We start from the raw sequence: 19,863 nt of genomic DNA, 5'->3' as shown, positions 1-19,863 counted from the left end.
TCATTTTTGGTATTTTAGAGAGTATTATATACCAACGTTTTTAAGAAATGACACAATATGTAAGTAAATATAATTGTAAAATTAAAAATTGCTGAAAATAGAAAGTAGAAATTTAAAACAAAAAATTCCATGAAAAAGAGGAGGTTCTAAAATGAAACACATATTATATGTAACTATTTGTATAGTTAAATCTTATTATATCAAAATATGTAACATTTTCTGACATCATTTAAAACATTTTCCCAGGATTATGTTGTACTTATCATTAAATCATTAATTCAAATATTTGTTGAGGCCTATTCTGCTTCCATTTTGCTCTTTCTGGAAATAATTTACAAAAAAGCTGAAGGAAGCTTTCAACCCTATTTTTGTGAACCTGATTTTGACAGTCTACCTGTTGTAGTTTTTCTGATTTTACCCATGCTATATGCAGAGACAATTGGGCCAATCAGTATACTGAAATTCTACTGTGGATTGTGTTTTCAACTTTTTGAAAATTCTTGATGGTTCTAGTTAGCAGAGGTGTGTAACGCAGAAATATTAGCTAGACTTAAGTTCTTCAGATGGTTCACTTTAGAATTTTAAACTATTGTCTTTTCAGACTCTGAAGAGTTTGACACATTTGGACTTGCACAGTAATAAATTTACATCATTTCCTTCTTACTTGTTGAAAATGAATTGCATTGCTAACCTTGATGTCTCTCGAAATGACATTGGACCCTCAGTGGTTTTAGATCCTGCAGTGAAATGTCCAACTCTGAAGCAGTTCAACCTGTCATATAACCAGCTGTCTTCTGTTCCTGAGAATGCTGCTGATGTGGTAGAGAAGCTGGAGCAGCTCATTTTAGAAGGGTAAGAAAGAGCTCATTAAAGATTAAAGGGTTGACTAAATATGCTGATGTTAACAAAATATGCTGACATTTCTGTAGCAATGAGTTTAACAGCATGGTGAAACCTCATCTCTACTAAAAATCAAAATTTAGCTGAGCATGGTGGCATGCACCTGTAATTCCAGCTACTTGGAGGCTGAGGAATGAGAATCACTTGAATCCAGGAGGCGGAGATTGTAGTGAGCCGAGATTGTGTCATTACGCTCCAGCCTGGATGACAGAGTGCGACTCTCTCTCCCTCTCCCTCTCTCTCCCTCTCTCTCTCTATCTTTATGTATACACATAAAATAAAATACTGAGGCAATGAACATTACAACTTTTATCAATTGACGTACATTTTCACAACTAATTTTTAAATTAATATATCCTCTTTGATGCTATTCTTTGAAAGCAAATTGTTTTTGATATTTTTTCTTTAAAGGATATGAATTTATGCAATATAATCATTATCTTGTCTCTTGTGACTAGAAATAAAATATCAGGAATATGCTCTCCCTTGAGACTGAAGGAACTGAAGATTTTAAACCTTAGTAAAAATCACATTTCATCCCTGTCAGAGAACTTCCTTGAGGCTTGTCCTAAAGTGGAGAGTTTCAGTGCCAGAATGAATTTTCTTGGTAAGTGTTCTGTGTGGGTCTCCTCCTTACCAGGCCTTCTGATTTGTACAAGATGAGTCATATATGGACCTTTTGGTGGAGATTATAAGGTGGTATTTTAGTTTAAAGATTATGCTGTATTTAAAAAATAAAGTTAGCAGGTTGGCAATAAAAAGAAATGCTATCAAACTATGAAAAGACATGGGATTCAGGGGAAGATGGCGGAAAGGCAGCTTCTCTGGAGTGCAGCTACCACCCAGTGAGACAGAACCAGAGCAATATCCGCATCTCTGAGTGAGGTACTGTTTTTGTTGTAAAAGGACTGGTTAAACAGCAGTATTAACCCCAAAAAAGGGCAGCAAAAGCAGCCCAAAGGTGTCCAACCATGGCAAGGCGGGGTACTACCCCACCTGGAAAGTGTATCAGTCACAGAGGATCGGGGGTATCACCTTCTCGGTTCTCTGAATCAGATACGGCAATTTGCTCTGAGACTTCGGCAGCACACAGACCAGGAAAACGCTGCCTTGCTGAGAACCACCCAGACTCACAGACCCAGGCAACAGCCTTGGCTGGCAGCCTTGGCCAGACCAGTGCCTTGTTAACGCAGACCAGGGTGGAGATTTGGACTAATATCAAGAAAGATTGCGAAAAGGAACTGCCCGTCCCACAGAAGGGAGAGTTGAAAGCAGGAGGGGGATATGACCAGACAGGCCCCACCCCCACAAGATCCAGCAACCAGAGCCCCTCTCACAGGAGAGTTTAACAGTGAACACATCCTCCCCCGGGAACAGCAGGCTTGGCAGAGGGACAGAGCCCGCTGTTGGGACATCCTCCACCCAGGAACAGCAGGCTTGGCAGAGGGAAAGAGCCCGCTGTTGGGAAAGCAGGGCTAACCCCACCATTACAGAAACCAGGCAAAGAATAAATAGCAGCTTGGTTGAGACCAAGGCAGCCCAGCAGCGCCTCCACAGGCATACACAACAGACAGACTGTCTCAAGTGGCACACTGAAACCTGCATTTAAAAAAAAAAGCCTCATACAGGAGAAATAACCTCAACTTCAACAGAAAGGACATTGACTCTTTCTGAGAAAGATGGGAAGAAACCAGTGCAAAAAGGATGAAAACATCGACGTCCAGAAAGCCTCTTCTACCCAGAGAGATCACAGCAACTCACCAGCATGGCTACAAAACAGGTCAGAAAACGATTTTGATGAACTGACAGACGCAGACTTCAGAATGTGGGTAATAACAAACTTCTCTGAGCTAAAAGAACATGTTTTAACCCAATGCAAAGAAACCAAGAACCTTGAAAAAAAAATAGATGAAATACTAACTTGAATAACCAGCCTAGAGAAGAACATAAATGACTTGATGGAGCTGAAAAACAGAGCACAAGAACTTCGTGAAGCATACACAAGTTTCAGTAGCTGAATTGATCAAGCAGAAGAAAGAATATCAGAGATCAAAGATCAACTCAACGAAATAAAAAAAGAGGGCAGGAAAAGAGAAAAAAGAGTGAAAATAAATGAACAAAGCCTCCAAGAAATATGGGATTATGTGAAAAGACCTAATCTATGCTTTTCGGGTTACCTGAAGAGGACAGGGAAAATGAATCCAAGCTGGAAATCACTCTTCAAAATATTATCCAGGAGAACTTCTCCAATCTAGCAAAGCAAGCCAACATTCAAATACAGGAAATACAAAGAACACCACAGATACTCCTCAAAAAGAGCAACCCCAAGGCACATAATCGTCAGATTCACCAGGGTTGAAATGAAGGAAAAAATGCTAAGGGCAGCCAGAGAGAAAGTTCAGGTCACCAACAAAGGAAAGCCTGTCAGACTCATAGCAGATCAGATCTCTTGGTAGAAACCCTACAAGCCAGAAGAGAGTGGGGACCAATATTCAACATCTTTAAAGAAAGCAACTTTCAACCCAGAATCTCATATATAGCCAAACTAAGCTTCATAAGTGAAGGAGAAATAAAATCCTTTATGGACAAATCATTACTGAGAGATTTCGTCACCACCAGACCTGACTACGAGAGCTCCTGAAGGAAGCACTAAACACAGAAAAAACATCCAGTACCAGTCGCTGCAAAAACCAACCAAATGGTGAAGACCAACAATGCAATCAGGAAACTGAGTCAACAACAGGCAAAAAAACCCCAGTAACAAAATGGTAGGATCAAATTCATAAATAACAATATTCAAGTTAAATATAAATGGTCCACATGCCCCAATCAAAAGACACAGACTGGCAAACTGGGTAAAAAGTCAAAACTCATCTATGTGCTGTATCCAGGAAACCCTTCTCACACACAAAGACAAAATAGACTCAAAATAAAGGGATGGAAGAAGATCTACCAAGCAAATGGAGAGCAAAAAAAAAGCAGGGGGTGTAATTTTAGTCTCTGATAAATTAAATTTAAACCAAAAAAGATCAGAAGAGACATAGAAGGAGACTGCACAATAGTGAAAGATCAATACAACAAGAAGAGCTAACTGTCCTAAATATATATGCACACAATACAGGAGCACCCAGATACATAAAGCAAGTTCTTAATGACCTACAAAGAGACTTAGACTCCTGCACAATAATAGTGGGAGACTTTAACACTCCACTATCAAATTAGACAGATCAATGAGACAGAAAATCAACAAGGATATACAAGATTTGAATGCAGAACTGGAACAAGAGAACCTAATAGACATCTGCAGAACTCTCCACGCCACAGCCACAGAATATACATTCTTCTCAGCACCACATCACACTCTAAAATTGACCACATAATGGGAAGTAAATCATTCCTCAACAAATGCAAACTGCACAACTGGCTCCTGAATGTTGACTGGATAAACAATGAAATGAAGGAGGAAATAAAGATGTTCTATGAAACCAACGAGAATGAGGACACAATGTACCAGAATCTCTGGGACACATTTATAGCACTGTCTAGAGGGAAATTTATAGCAATAAATGCCCATAAGAGAAGTGAGCAATGATCTAAAATCGACAACCTATCATCAAAATTAAAAGACCTAGAGGAGCAAGATCAAATAAATTCAAAAGCTAGCAGCAGGCAAGAAATAACTAAGATCAAAGCAGAACTGAAGGAGATAGAGACACAAAACACCCTTCAAAAATTAATAAATCCAGGAGTTGGTTTTTCAAAAAGATCAACAAAATAGACAGCTAGCCAGATTAACAAAAAAGAAAAGAGAAGAATCAGATGCAACAAAAAACAACAAAGGGGATATCACCACCAATCCCACAGAAATAAAAACTACCATCTGGGATTACTACAAACTACTCTATGCACATAAACCAGTAAATCTGGAAGAAATGGATAAATTCATGGACACTTGCACCCTACCAAAACTAAACCAGGAAGCAGTTGAAACCCTGAATAGACCAGTAACAAGGGCTGAAGTTGAGGCAACAGTTAACAGTTAACCAAAAAAAGTCCAGATCCAGAGGGGTTCACAGCCGAATTTTACTAAACTCACAAAGAGGAGCTGGTACCAATCATTCTTAAACTACTCCAAATTACAAAAGGAGGGAATCCTTCCCAACTCATTTTATGAGACCAACATCATCCTGATACCAAAACCTGGCAGAGATTCAACAAAAAAAGAAAACTTCAGGCCAATTTCCATGATAAACACAGACGCAAAAACCTTCAATAAAATACCGGCAAACCGATTGCAACAGTACATCAAAAAGCTTATCCATCATGAGTAATAGGATCACTTTTACACTCTTAGTGGGAGTGTAAATTAGTTCAACCATTGTGGAAGACAGTGTGGCAATTCCTCAAGGATCTAGAAATAGAAATTTTATTTGGCCCAGCAATTTCATTATTGGTTATATACCCAAAGGACTATAAATCGTTCTATTATAAAGACACATGCACACGTATGTTCATAGTGGCACTGTTTATAATAGCAAAGACCTGGAACCAACCCAAATGCTCATCAATGATAGACTGGACAAAGAAATGTGGCACATATACACCAGGGAATACTATGCAGCCATAAGAAACGATGTGATGAGTTTGTGTCCTTTGTAGGGACATGGATGAACCTGGAAACCATCATTCTCAGCAAACTGACACAAGAACAGGAAATCAAACACTGCATGTTCTCACTCATAGACAGGTGTTGAACAATGAGAACGCTTGGATACAAAGAGGGGAGCATCATACACTTGGGTCCTTTGCTGGTGGCTATGGAAAGGATAGTGGGAGAGAGCATGGGAGAGGGATAACGTGGGGAGAAATGTTAGGTATAGGTGATTGGGGGATTATGGCAACAAATTACCTTGCCATGAATGTACCTATGCAACGGTCTTGCCCGATCTGCACCTGTACCTCAGAATATAAAGTCCAATAAAAAAAAGACATGAAAGAAACCTGAATGCATATTGCTAAGTGAAAAAACCCAATCTGAAAAGGCTACATACCCTTCTTTCCCAAATATAAGACATTATGGAAGTGACAAAATTATGAGGACATTAAAAAGGTGAATTGTTGTCAGGGATTGAGGGAGGGAGAGGTGAATAGGTAAAGGACAGAAGATTTTTAGGGCAGTGAAACTGTTTTGTATGATACTACAAGGAGGGATACATGCTGTTGTACACTTGTCAAAACCCATAGATTGTACAGTACAGAGAATGAACCCTGATGTAAACTATGAACTTTGAGTGATAATGATGGGTTAAATATTGGCTTATTGATTGGAACAGCTGTGCCAAACTAATACAAATCATTAATAACAGAGGAAAATGTGTGTGGGGAGGTGGTAGTGAGGGGAGAAGGGATATATTGAAAGTCTCTGTACTATCTGCTCAATTTTTCTGTATATCTTAAGCTGCTCTAAAAATAGTCTATAATTTTAAAAAGCACATTTTTTATTGTCAGAGGTTAAAATGATAGTTACTTGGCCTACTGGGTAGTACACTGTGGTTCCTTTTAGTCTTACACTAAATATGCTCATGGCTACCTGAGCTGGGTAAGGCAGCCCTGTGCATGTTTAGTTTAAAACTAAAACTGAACTGAAATATACAGAAATACTGTTTATCTAAAATAATATTGTTAAACTGAAATAGTGTTTTTCATACTGAGGTTTCTTTGGCAATTTTTTATATAATAAATGTGATTACTCTTATTGCTATTGCTAAAAATGAAATTAATCATTTAATGGCTTTCCATTTAGTGAATTAAAACTGTATAGCCATTCAGCCCTTGTGCTTTGCAAGGCATTACAATAATGCAAATTGTGATCATCACTTTTATTAAAAGTTGTAGAATCCCCTGCATTCTCTTAGTATATGAAGTAATAGAGGAAATCACGTTCATTCGTACCCTAACTGAACATTTTAATATTAAGGAACAAAGTACTTTTATGACAATAAACAGGAATTCCCTATATTTTATCTTCCTTTGTAGAGAATACTAACATTTTGCAAACCACGTGATTATTCTATGCCTGAGTTAGTAAAATCAGTTTTAATAGCATGATATGGTTTGACAGAATAGCTTATTTTAATATAATATTTAATATAATAATATGGTTTGACATAATAGCATAAAATTTTAATTTGTCAGAGCTTTCGGAAACTAATAATGATCAAAGCCATCTTAATTTGCATAGTATTTTCCTCCTTTTCTCCTCCCTTTCTTCCTCCTACTCTCATAAATATTGGCCACATTTTAATCATAAGCCTGGAACTGGGGATAGAATGATTTACTCACTCACTAGTAAGCAAAGCAAACTCGGTCTCTGTCCTTTAGGAACTTGTGATTAAGCTCAGAGGACAGACAAAAAAGTAATGATGGCACAAATGAATGTAATTTTATATTGTGGTACCTTCTGTAGAAAAGTTTCAGGATGCTCTGTGATACCTCGAGGGAATCTGATTCAGACTGTGCTTCACAGGGAAGCATTTCTATGACTGTGATATTTAAGTTGGGTCTGGAAAGAGGAGCATCCAAAAGGACCATGAAGCTGGTGTATGGTCAGTGTGTCATCTCAGCCGAATCTCGCAGTGATCCTAATGGTCATACCTAGGAGGGGTATGACCTCTGCCCACTTGAGGAAATTGAAGCAGTGACATTTTGTGTGATGTTTACAAGTGCATGCAATTAATTATCTTGTGAAAGTTTGAATAGACCTCAGTTCAAAAATGTGTTTGCTTTGCACTGCACAACCTTGATAGTTTGAGAAATGGGGTCTTAATTTGAGAAGATGCCCTATGGAGGTGATATCTGAGCAAGACCACTAACCATTAAAAATAATCTCATGTTAATGGAGAAACCCCTTCTCTACTAAAAGTACAAAAATTAGTTGGGCATAGCGGTGTGTTCCTGTAATTCCAGCTACATGGGAGGCTGAGGCAGGAGGATCACTTGAACCAGGGAGTCGGAGGTTGCAGTGAGTCGAGATTGTGCCACCTAACTCCAACCTGGCAACAGAGTGAGACTCCATCTAAAAACAAAAAAACAAAAAACAGGTCCATGTAAACTAAAAGTTTAGTTTTGTGGTCTTATGGATGTTTTCCATACAGCATATGAAACTCAAGACTCTGAAGTCTTAAGTGGAGAATCATTTCTACTCATTTATTTTGCCAATAGGTGAAGTATAATTATGTATCTTTCTGTTTCTCAGAAAGAGCTCTAGGAGTGTCCTGGAACGTTTTGACCCTTGAAGATTGTCTAGATAAAGAGTAACCCATATTTTTAACCTTGAAAATGCTAAGAACTAATTCCTCAAGCCATTTTCACAGAACTGTAGATTTGTAGATCTCTCAAGTATCTCAGCATTCATCTGCTCTAGCTGCACTCTTATAGATGAGAAAACAGAACTGTCTGATTTTCTATTTCCCAAATTGTTTCACAGAATTTTATTCCTTGGAGGTAACTCATACTGCATTTCCTTCTTAAAAATTCATAAAATCCGCCAGAGTATTGAGAACTCAGACATTTAATTTATTTTATGTAATATTTCCCAATCTCTTAAGATTATATGATCAAAGAATAATTTTATTAAATAACACCCATTGTTATCCCATAGAACATTCTTTCTGAGCTAGTACCATAAAGAATTTCTATCCTTATACTATCCTGTTTATTAATAAAGTGTGGAAAATTGTTTTGCTATAGTTATTTAAGAGTAATTTGAGCTAGTCTATGTATCACATATAATTGGAAATGAACATTCTAATAATTTTTACTTTGTACAAATGTTGGGTAGATAAATTTATATCTAGCTGTTTGGCTTTCAAATGAAAAGGTTCTGATAAGCATAGCATATTGTTTTATTGGTTAGTGGAAGTATTAAGGCTATAACCTTCTTTTTAAAAATGGATTTTAAAAAATTATCAGTGTGCGAAGGGAAAGTAAATTATGTGACACACCGTTGGTAGTTCTTATTTTTTAATTTAATGGAAATCTGACTTGAATGATTAAAATGTTGATCTCATTTTTATTTTCTTTTAGCTGCTATACCTTTCTTGCCTTCTTCCATGACAAGCCTAAAATTATCTCAAAACAAATTTACATGTATTCCAGAAGCAATTTTAAATCTTCCACAGTAAGTTTATTGTTACTTTAATTTTAAAAGCACATCAGCTGGAATAGAAACTTTAGAAACATGATTTCTTTCTTTCTTTTTTATTGCATTTTAGGTTTGGGGGTACATATGCAGAAGGTGCAAAATAGTTGCGTAGGTACACACATGGCAGTGTGTTTTGCTGCCTTCCTGCCCCTCACAGAAACATGATTTCAATTTAGTCATATAGGGGTAATTGATTCCTGAACCTACTCAGCTTAATGTTTTTGTACATGTGAATAATTTTCACTAGATATAGGACCCAACTAATGACTTAAAATTGAAACTTTTGTATTAATTTAGTGGATTATTGTGTAAAAAACACTTAGAATTGTTTAATTAATTGACATTATATAGTCATTGAAATGAGCATATAATGAAATGAGATTATACTGCTTATCACTTTAACTTTTAAAATTTTTTTTGTGAATCTTGATATGTTGCCTAAACACCCTTAATTTTGACATTATGCTTAAGTTATGTTTGAGTGAAATTTTGGGTGAAGATTAGGAAAGTTTATGTAGTTCCAGGTTTTTGAGGTATTTTGGTTAATTTCATGGAACCAGAAGCTTCCTGTTAACTATAAATTCAGGCATTAATTAGAACTTGAGTGTGTTGACATTTTAAATGCTATTCTAATTATATCATACATGATAAACCAAATTCATAAAAGTATATGTGTAAATAGATACATATTTAGGCAAATAATAATTAAAATTTAGTCAAAGAAAGTGTGACATAAACATATAATAGCTAGAACTTTCATTTAGCTTTAGAATATGCCAGGCTGTTCTAACTACTCTATAGTGGTTCATATCTTTAATCTTCCTAATAATCCCCTAAGATAGTCACTGTTATTAGTGCCACTTCATAAGAGATAAAGTAACTTGCCCAGAGTCCTGGTTCTTCAACACTGGTGGTTCAACTTCAGACTCTCAACTCACATGCATACGCATATGTCATTAATGCTAGTTTTGATGTTATGCCTTATTCTCACTGTGTGGAAAATTATTTGTGATGTGATTTCATGTATTTCGGAAACACTCATTTGGTTTCATCTTTCCTTTGTGTTGTTTTAGCTTGCGGTCTTTAGATATGAGCAGCAATGATATTCAATATCTACCAGGTCCTGCACACTGGAAGTCTTTGAACTTAAGGGAACTATTATTTAGCCATAATCAGATCAGCATCCTGGACTTGAGTGAAAAAGCATATTTATGGTCTAGAGTAGAGAAACTACATCTTTCTCACAATAAACTGAAAGAGGTAAGAGGTCACCTTTAAATTATTGCCACTTAAAATATATACTTCATGATTTGCATCACAAATTATCATTTTAAATGATATTTAGCATTCTGCATATCAGTTTTGAGAAACCAGAAACTTCCCGTTAACTAAATACCTGTTGGCTATAAATCCAGATTTCCATTCAAAAATAAAAATAGCTACCAATAGTGTGTCACTTGATTTAATATCCATTCTCACACTGACAATTTTTAAAAACCTACTTTAAAATTTAAATAAGGTGATAGGGCCGGGCACGATGGCTCATGCCTATAATCCCAGCACTTTGGGAGGCCGAGGCGAGTGGATCACAAGGTCAAGAGATCGAGACCATTTTGGTCAACATGGTGAAACCCCGTCTTTACTAAAAATACAAAAAATTAGCTGGGCATGGTGGCGCATACCTGTAATCCTAGCTACTCAGGAGGCTGAGGCAGGAGAATTGCCTGAACCCAGGAGGTGGAGGTTGCAGTGAGCCGAGATCGTGCCACTGCACTCCAGCCTGGGTAACAAGAGCAAAACTCCATCTAAAAAAAAAAAAAAAAGGTAATAGCTTTAATACTTCAAACAATAAAACAATATGCTATACTTATCATAACCTTTTAATTTAAAAGCCAAACAGCTAGATATAAATATATCTACTCAACATTTGAACTAGGTAAAAATTATTAGAATATTCATTTCAAATTCTGTGTGATGTTATCATCTAACATATAGATTAACTCAAATTACTCTTAATTAATTGTGGCAAAATAACTTTGAACACTTTACTAATACACAGGATAGTATTATGAAAAATATTCTTTATGGTACTAGCTCATAGAGAGTGTTCTATGGAATAGTAATGATGTCATTTAAAACTATAAATTCAAAATGAGCATTGTAAATATTAATATTTGAGTCTTTCATTTTTTTAATTAAGTTGTAAGCCTACCGTATGGTAAATGGATTTAGTAACACAGCCTAATTTCCTTAAAAAATTACTTTTATGCTATATTTTTGAAGAATTATATGAATATATACATAATTATAAATTAATATGATGCTGTGGGTCATCATATCACTAAATCTCTGTCCAATCTGTTAACAGACTCTCAGATACTCCATTTTTCTCAAGTTGTTGCTGGCCTGTATACTTTATTACTTGTTTTTCACCTTTCTTTGGTACATTTTTAAATTTCTGCATTGCTCCACCATGCTACCTATCACCCCAATGGATCAACCTCCTTTGTTTTGTTCCATTCCCTCTATTATAAATCAGAAATTGATAATCTGTTTGTCTCAGAAAATATTTTTTTCAAGTTCTAGCATATTGCCTACAAAAACCAAGAGTTTGGTGTCCGACACTGTGAGGTTCAGAAAACCTGTGGATATATTTTGCTGCCTGATTTTTTGCCAGCAAAGGAGTGTTTTCTTTCTTTCTTTTTTTTTTTTTTGAGACAGAGTTTCGCTCTTTTTACCCAGGCTGGAGTGCAATGGCACGATCTTGGCTCACCACAACCTCCGCCTCCTGGGTTCAGGCAATTCTCCTGCCTCAGCCTCCTGAGTAGCTGGGATTACAGGCACGCACCACCATGCCCAGCTAATTTTTTGTATTTTTAGTAGAGGCGGGGTTTCACCATGTTGACCAGGCTGGTCTGGATCTCTTGACCTCGTGATCCACTAGCCTCGGCCTCCCAAAGTGCTGGGATTACAGGCGTGAGCCACCGCGCCTGGCTCTGTTTTCTATTATAATATATATTGCTTAAAGATCTGAACAGAGAAGAAAGCACTCCAATTAGGATGCCGCCTAAATTATAAGCATGTCGCTGTACTTTGAGAACACTAAGTTGCGTGCAAGTTTGTGATGACTAGGCTTTCCTGCCTTTACTGAAGGAGCAGAATGAAGCCACAGATAATGGATTTGGATAACCAAATCCATTTTGTGGTGAGAAATTCCTTACTTTCAATGTCTTGAAGAGATGAAGTATGTTACCAAAGGAGATTGGGTTTTTAAAGATTACAGATAAGTGACTTAGATTGTTTGGGAGTAAGGTTTTAGATATAAGTTTTTATGTTTTTAAACACATACTGACAACTTCTGACAAGCCTTTGGAAAGTTTTAGAACTCTGTTGAAAGTTCGTGCAAGCTGCTGATGGAATCTGTGAGCCTTTCTTGTTGCTTATCATCTATTTTTTGGCAGAACACATTTCTTACTTCCCACCAACAGGTTTTGCCCTTTTTTATTCCATTAAGATTCCTCCTGAGATTGGCTGTCTTGAAAATCTGACATCTCTGGATGTCAGTTACAACTTGGAACTAAGATCCTTTCCCAATGAAATGGGGAAATTAAGCAAAATATGGGACCTTCCTTTGGATGAACTACGTCTTAACTTTGATTTTAAACACATAGGATGTAAAGCCAAAGACATCATAAGGTTTGATTATTTAATTTCTATTTGTTTTTATCAAATTTATTTCAGATTTCCACTCTGTGACTTCGATGGACATATATTGTTATGCTTTAGGGAAAAAAATCAATAGTAATATTGGACATTAATGTGCTATGTGTCATTTGCCTTTCATTTAGTGAATGTGTTTCTATGGTGCCACTGTAGAGATTTTTCATTCTTCTTAGCCAGGTAACATTGAGAGTGACTTTTTTGCCTTCTCTTTCTTTTTAGTGGAGTAGACTCTGAAAGAAAATATGTATTGTTATTCGGTCTCTTGTTACCAATTACACAATCTAAAGAAATATGGCACGGTATAATAACTTATCACACTGTATTTCATATAGCAACTAGTAAACATATGCCTCTTACATCTTAAAGCATTATAGTTACTGACATCATGTGAAATCACTAACTTCTATTTTGCTCATTAGGATGAGTAATCTACTCACCTTGATCAGCTCTGAAACTACCAAAACTTCTCAAGTATCGCTGTTTCTGGTCTTTACACTTGAAACACTTTAAATATCTTTAATAATGGATTTTATCCCACTTTTTGTTCCCTTTCAGCACATTGTTCTTATTATTTTCTCATAAAATCCTTTGCTCCCTTTCCCACAGTTACTGTATTAACATTGCAGACCTCAGCTCTGTCGTCACCTCCCAGCTAGACTGTAATGTGCACCAAGGCAGAGACCATGGCTGTGTTCACTCACTATTCAAATCTTGGCACCAAACACAGTGCCTGGCATAGAATTAATAGTTGTTTAATTACCTGTGTTTTATGCTTACTCATTCTCTTCCGCCTAAAGTCTCTTAAATTTATATTTAACTTTATATCTTTTTATGAGGAAGGATTTGGTTTTCTGAATTCTTGAGCTTCATTTCATTGTAAAGGAAAGAGTTTAACTTTTGTGCTAAAAGTGACTACCCTTCATTTTACACAATTATTTTTCCCTCTTGAAAGTGGAAAAGTTGGCCATATAAAAATTGGTTCAATTCTTACTAAACGTTTAGCAGAACTAGCTTTCAGTGTATTATGCTGTATTTTAAAGCTACATAACTAAATATGTTAAATATTTTAAACATGTTTAAGGTTTTCAGGAAAGACAGAAAGACCCTAGAGCGGATTAGAAATTGTAGGCATCATTTGCTTTTTGAAGAATGACATATTTCAAATAGTGCTGCCATCTTAAGAAATAAAAAATGAAGAAAAGTAATGTTGCTTTTCAGTTATATCATCAGAAATGTTGGTCAGAGATCGGTCACTACTCCGATGTAAAATTCATTTTTTATTTAGGTTTTCTCTAATTTTAAATGGCGGCAACACTTTAACATATTTCAAAATATGTCTTTCTATTTTTATTATATTTTTGATAACACTTTAAATCTACTGTTAGTTTAAAGGTCATTTTTTAGCTACCTAAACACTTCTATTTAGTTCAGTTTTTATGTTAAGATCATTAGGAATGAAACCATGTTAACATCTTCTGATAGTATAATAGTTTATATGTATTTATGTATGATGTAATATGATCTCACTATCTGTATATACTATTATATGCATTTGTGAAATATATCTATCTATACATCCTATATTCTACATATGACCATATAGACACATGTAGAACTAATATGACCTTATCAAGGTTTATTATTACAGTATACATATTTTTATCTTGTTTTTATGTCATATGGACTTTGTGAAATTTTATACTTTATAAGGTTTTTAATACTATTAAAAGAAATTCAAATATGTATACACATATGTATGTATATGTGTGTATATATAGATGTATACATATTGCGTATTGTATGCTGATTAGTATTGGAAACACATTTTGGCCTTTTGATTATTTCTGGTGGTAGTGTAACATGTTATATTGGTAATTCTACCAAACACTATCAACTACACTAAAATCTCTAGCAAAATATATGCATTAACAATACACTGAAAGGCGTATTGTTATTAGTTATATATATATATAACTAATGAGTTATATAACTCATTATTAGTTATATGAGCTATGCGCTCTTTTAGAAACTATATCTTAGAATAGTGTTACATGCAAAACAACTCACTTAAATCTCATGTACTTTTAAGCGGTTTATTATTTTATTTTTATCTTTCAAATACTAGGTTTCTTCAACAGCGGTTAAAAAAGGCTGTACCCTATAACCGAATGAAACTAATGATTGTGGGAAATACTGGGAGTGGTAAAACCACCTTATTGCAACAGTTAATGAAAATCAAGAAATCAGATCTTGGAATGCAGAGTGCCACAGTTGGCATAGATGTGAAAGACTGGCCTATCCAAATAAGAGGCAAAAGAAAGAGAGACCTCGTTCTAAATGTGTGGGATTTTGCAGGTATTTCTATAGAATTTTAAAATTCACTTTTACCACTTGTTATAAACAGGGTTTAAAAAAACTGAGCTTTCTGTTCTAATATCCAGAGAACTGGTAGACTGTATGGAATTATTCCAAAGCCCTTCACTTCTCCTCATTTTACTCCAGCCTCCAGAATGGAGAAGAACGTGGAGGGATCTGTTGGCAACAGTTCAGCGCTAGGTACTCTGAACTCATCAGTCGCTGACACATATGCTAAAGGTGGTCAGTCCCTAGTAAAAAACCCAGAATAGTTCTCTAAACATTGTCTGTTGTTTTTCTCTTTTTAGTATGGTAAATAATAAATAGTATTATTCCCCCAGATTATTTTTTTTAAAAGGATTCTTGCTTGTTGTTTGAAAGATTTAAAAAAATCTGTCTCTAATCTTTATTTAGGTCATGAGGAATTCTATAGTACGCATCCCCATTTTATGACCCAGCGAGCATTGTATCTTGCTGTCTATGACCTCAGCAAAGGACAGGCTGAAGTTGATGCCATGAAGCCTTGGCTCTTTAATATAAAGGTGATTTGTTCTTATCAATTGAAAATAGAAAATAATTCAACTGTGTGTGTGAGTGCACCTGTGTGTGTGTAAAATGATTTATTTGAGGCAAAAAATTGCCTCAATTTCTTTAAATACTTTCTTTTTGTTTTTGTTTTTAAGATAGATCTCTCTGTGGCTCAGGCTGGAGTGCAGTGGCTTGATCTTGGCTCACTGCAACCTCTGTCTCCTGGATTTAAGTGGTTCTCCTGCCTCAGTCTCCTGAGAAGCTGGGATTACAGGCCCTGCCACCATACACAGCTAATTTTTGTATTTTTAGGGGAGACGGTTTCACCATGTTGGCCAGGCTGGTCTCCTACTCCTGACCTCAGATGATCCACCCACCACCTTGGCCTCCCAAAGTGCTGGGATTATAGGTGTGAGCCACTGCCCCATCTCTTTAAATACTTTCTTAAAAGAAGCACTAAAATTTTGAGTTGGGAAACCTTCAGAGTAACTAAGTCATGACATGAAAATGGTATGTTTCACAGTGAAAGTTATTGGTAACCCAAAACTCTTTTATGCTGTAAAACTTGAAAATATATAAGTTCAACTGTTTTTTATCATATTATTTCTTTTTTTTTTTTTTTTAATTTTTTATTGGATTATAGGTTTTGGGGTACATGAGCAGAGCATGCAAGACAGTTGCGTAGGTACACACATGGCAGTGTGCTTTGCTTTTCTTCTCCCCTTCACCCACATTTGGCATTTCTCCCCAGGCTATCCCTCCCCACCTCCCCCTCCCACTGGCCCTCCCCTTTTCCCCCCAATAGACCCCAGTGTTTAGTACTCCCCTTTCTGTGTCCATGTGTTCTCATTTTTCATCACCCACCTATGAGTGAGAATATGCGGTGTTTCATTTTCTGTTCTTGTGTCAGTTTGCTGAGGATGATGTTCTCCAGATTCATCCATGTCCCTACAAACGACACAAACTCATCATTTCTGATTGCTGCATAATATTCCATGGTGTATATGTGCCACATTTTTCCAATCCAGTCTATTATCAATGGGCATTTGGGTTGATTCCAGGTCTTTGCTATTGTAAACAGTGCTGCAATGAACATTCGTGTACATGTGTCCTTATAGTAGAACGATTTATAGTCTTTTGGATATATACCCAGTGATGGGGTTGCTGGATCAAATGGAATTTCTATTTCTAAGGCCTTGAGGAATCGCCACATATTATTTCTTAAATGAAATCTAAATTTTTCTAATTTAAAATAAACTACATTAAAGAAAAGCAATCTATATACATCATCCATTGGTGTGAAGTCCTTCAGGTTCTATGCTTTAGGTGGTCCCAGACTATGATGCTGTTAGATCTGGAATTTCCCTTTTATTGCTTTTCTATCTTTTCCTTTTCTGTCTTGCTGTCAGCTATTCCTTCAAACACTATGGCTTTTTAGAATTGAGACTAAAATGCTGTTTGTGTGATGCTGCAGTGAGCTCTTCCGTGAGTAAAGTCCTTAAAAAGGCTTGTGTCAGGACACTTAACCATGTAATTTGGCTACGTACGTGATTGTTTTGTAATTTGGGGTATTTTTTAACTTTTCCTTTTTTAAGTTTTTTACAGCTAGCCAATGCAAGCAAATATTACTACCACTTTAATATTACAGTGGTAGTAATATTTTCTCCAGTGGCTTTTCTTCTTCCATTATAGACTCTAAATTAAGTGAGTTTAAAATGAATTTAGAAGATCAAATTCAAAGTTAAGGAAGAGAAAATATAGTGTATGACATTGATTTGATATAATTTGTGGGTTTATGAAATCCTTATTTTGTTAGGAGTGTGCTTAGCGAACAATTCATTTTAAGGCATGAAAACGAGAAAGGAAAACTATGCTACTACTATTACATAGGCCTCATAAAAGGAATAAGAATTGGATTAAGAAGGCCCTCAAAATTACTTTTTAAAATGTCTTAAGGTTACATTTCTTTCTTAGGTTTAAGAAAAAAGGGCAGTTCTTTTCTTCCTCTGAGGTCTGTTAGTTTCTCTTTACCACTCAAGTGAATGTCACGGAAAGCAAATATCAACAGGAATGTGAGCAGGCCCAATTTTGAAGCAAACACAAGAGCATTTTGTGTCTTTCCCTCTAGGCTCGTGCTTCTTCTTCTCCTGTGATACTTGTTGGCACACATTCGGATGTTTCTGATGAGAAGCAGCGCAAAGCCTGCATAAGTAAAATCACCAAGGAACTCTTGAATAAGCGAGGGTTCCCTGCCATTCGAGATTACCACTTTGTGAATGCCACTGAGGAATCTGATGCTTTGGCAAAACTTCGGAAAACCATCATAAATGAGAGCCTTAACTTCAAGGTAACATGGTAGGCTGGTAGAGAAATATAATTTATTAATTCTCATGTTATGCCACTGCTTAGAAATGCCAGAAGTTTTGAGAAGTGAGCAACTCTCTTAAAATTGTGGGGTTTCTTTCACTATTACTGTTAGCATTTTTAAGGACTTTCCATTTCCAAATTTTTTATGCCAGACTTCATTTCTAATTCATAGAAATGGGAATAAAAAATAATTAGAGGATCCTGAGAGAAACTAAGAGAATGTTTCTGGGATACTGAGAAAATGTTTCTGAGAGAGAATCCGAGAAAATGTTTTCGATGCCCTTTCTCATCCAGCTTCCTGTATTAGTGATTCAACCACAAGGGTAAAGGTGAATGCTGAGGCCTTGAGATCATCTTTCTTCTTTCATTTTTTGACTGTTATTTTTCCATCTGCTCCTTCCTTTTGGACTTCATGTTTTATGGACATCCTGATCTTTTGTGCCACTCTTTGTATTTTGTCACTATGATTCCCATCCTAATTTTCTTCCCTCTGTATTGCGAGGCAGCTGTTTCTTTTAGTCATGAAAACCACTAACTTGGCTGTCAGAACTGTGCTTTTCATTTGAGGAATTATGTTTTACATTTCTAAAGTTATCTTCTGGTAAGCCAAATATTTATAAAACATAAATAAATCAGTTATCAGAGAGAACACCCTTTTTTAATACTTGCAGGAAAAGGAAATCTTCACTGGGTTCTACAGGGAGCGTGGTGTAAACTGTACTAAAAATACCCTGAATAGTTTAATATTGCAAACATAATGACGAATTTCACTTAGTTTCTCCTGGCTTACCTCATTAGCAGTAATGATTAGATCCTGGCTGATAAGTAGAGTCCTATTTAGCCCAGGCAGTCCCAGCATAATTATTAATAGTGTCCCATTATATTCTCAAAAGCATTCCAATTTGGATGATAAATTATATGGTCACCTTGGTTGTAACTCCATGTTGGCCAGTTAGCTTAGTTCTGTTACATTTATATAGATTATGTGTACTTCTCTCCAAAACCTAATGAGCCATTTGTTAAAGTGATGGCTTTTGCGGTGCCCAGGGAGAGAATTTGTATGTTTGTATCCTTCAACACACATTTATTATAGTTATTAAAAGGTTTTATTGATAGATGTTAGTGTCATGTAAAAATGGCATACCATTTATTTGTATATTTTCCTATTCTCTTGTGGAACATGCAGTTAGAAAGTAATATGACTTAAAGAAAAACAAATATACAAAATGTATTCTTCCAGTTAATCTCTTAATCCAGGTTTCTTTTTCCCTGGGACTATACCCATACTTGAAAAACTTTGTTGTTACTGAGAATAGTTTGATAATTTTTCTTTTTGTCATTGCCGTCAGGGAATGTATCAGATCTATAAAAAGACTTGTTGGAGGATGAGTTTGTTTTGAAAAGCCCTGAATTTAGTTGAAGCAAAGTCACAGATAAGATGGTTCTTTAGGCTATATTAATACTACTGTTGTCTAATAGATATCATTATCAATAAATCAGACCAGTTTTTCTTTTAGCACTTATCAATCAACTTTGAAGACAGCTTTTTACAAGAAAGTAAAACAAATGCTTTGAGAAATACCAATATTATTTAAAGTAAAGTATATATTGCTGATGGATGCAGCATTCTGGCATAATGGGTTGAAAACTCATTTGATTGCTTTGTAGAAGAGTGACTCTTTCAGATGACCAAGGACCTGTGAGCCTGCCATAACTTGAAAATTCTTTCTTCCCTAAGGTGCTTCAAACCTGAATTCAAGTAGCAGTTTTAATCTATTAGAGATCAT

At 35.9% G+C, this 19,863-nt stretch overlaps 1 protein-coding gene across 18 annotated transcripts in view; it reads left to right on the top strand.

Annotated features, from left to right (window-relative positions):
• LRRK2 (leucine rich repeat kinase 2) overlaps positions 1-19,863 on the top strand; it is a 152,957-nt gene that overhangs the window by 71,653 nt on the left and 61,441 nt on the right. For all 18 annotated transcript variants that reach the window (XM_078338018.1, XM_078338022.1, XM_035255810.3 and 15 more), the window contains 8 exons: positions 602-852; positions 1,359-1,507; positions 8,986-9,079; positions 10,177-10,363; positions 12,618-12,799; positions 14,952-15,181; positions 15,596-15,723; positions 17,838-18,056. In XM_078338018.1, coding sequence (XP_078194144.1) covers positions 602-852; positions 1,359-1,507; positions 8,986-9,079; positions 10,177-10,363; positions 12,618-12,799; positions 14,952-15,181; positions 15,596-15,723; positions 17,838-18,056 — 1,440 coding nt within the window. The remainder of the gene's footprint in view (positions 1-601; positions 853-1,358; positions 1,508-8,985; positions 9,080-10,176; positions 10,364-12,617; positions 12,800-14,951; positions 15,182-15,595; positions 15,724-17,837; positions 18,057-19,863) is intronic.

The sequence above is a fragment of the Callithrix jacchus genome, chromosome 9 (assembly GCF_049354715.1).
Source record: "Callithrix jacchus isolate 240 chromosome 9, calJac240_pri, whole genome shotgun sequence".
Taxonomy (NCBI): Eukaryota; Metazoa; Chordata; class Mammalia; order Primates; family Cebidae; genus Callithrix; species Callithrix jacchus.
Note: the sequence above shows the minus strand (reverse complement) of the source record. Positions and strands in the feature narration are given on the sequence as shown.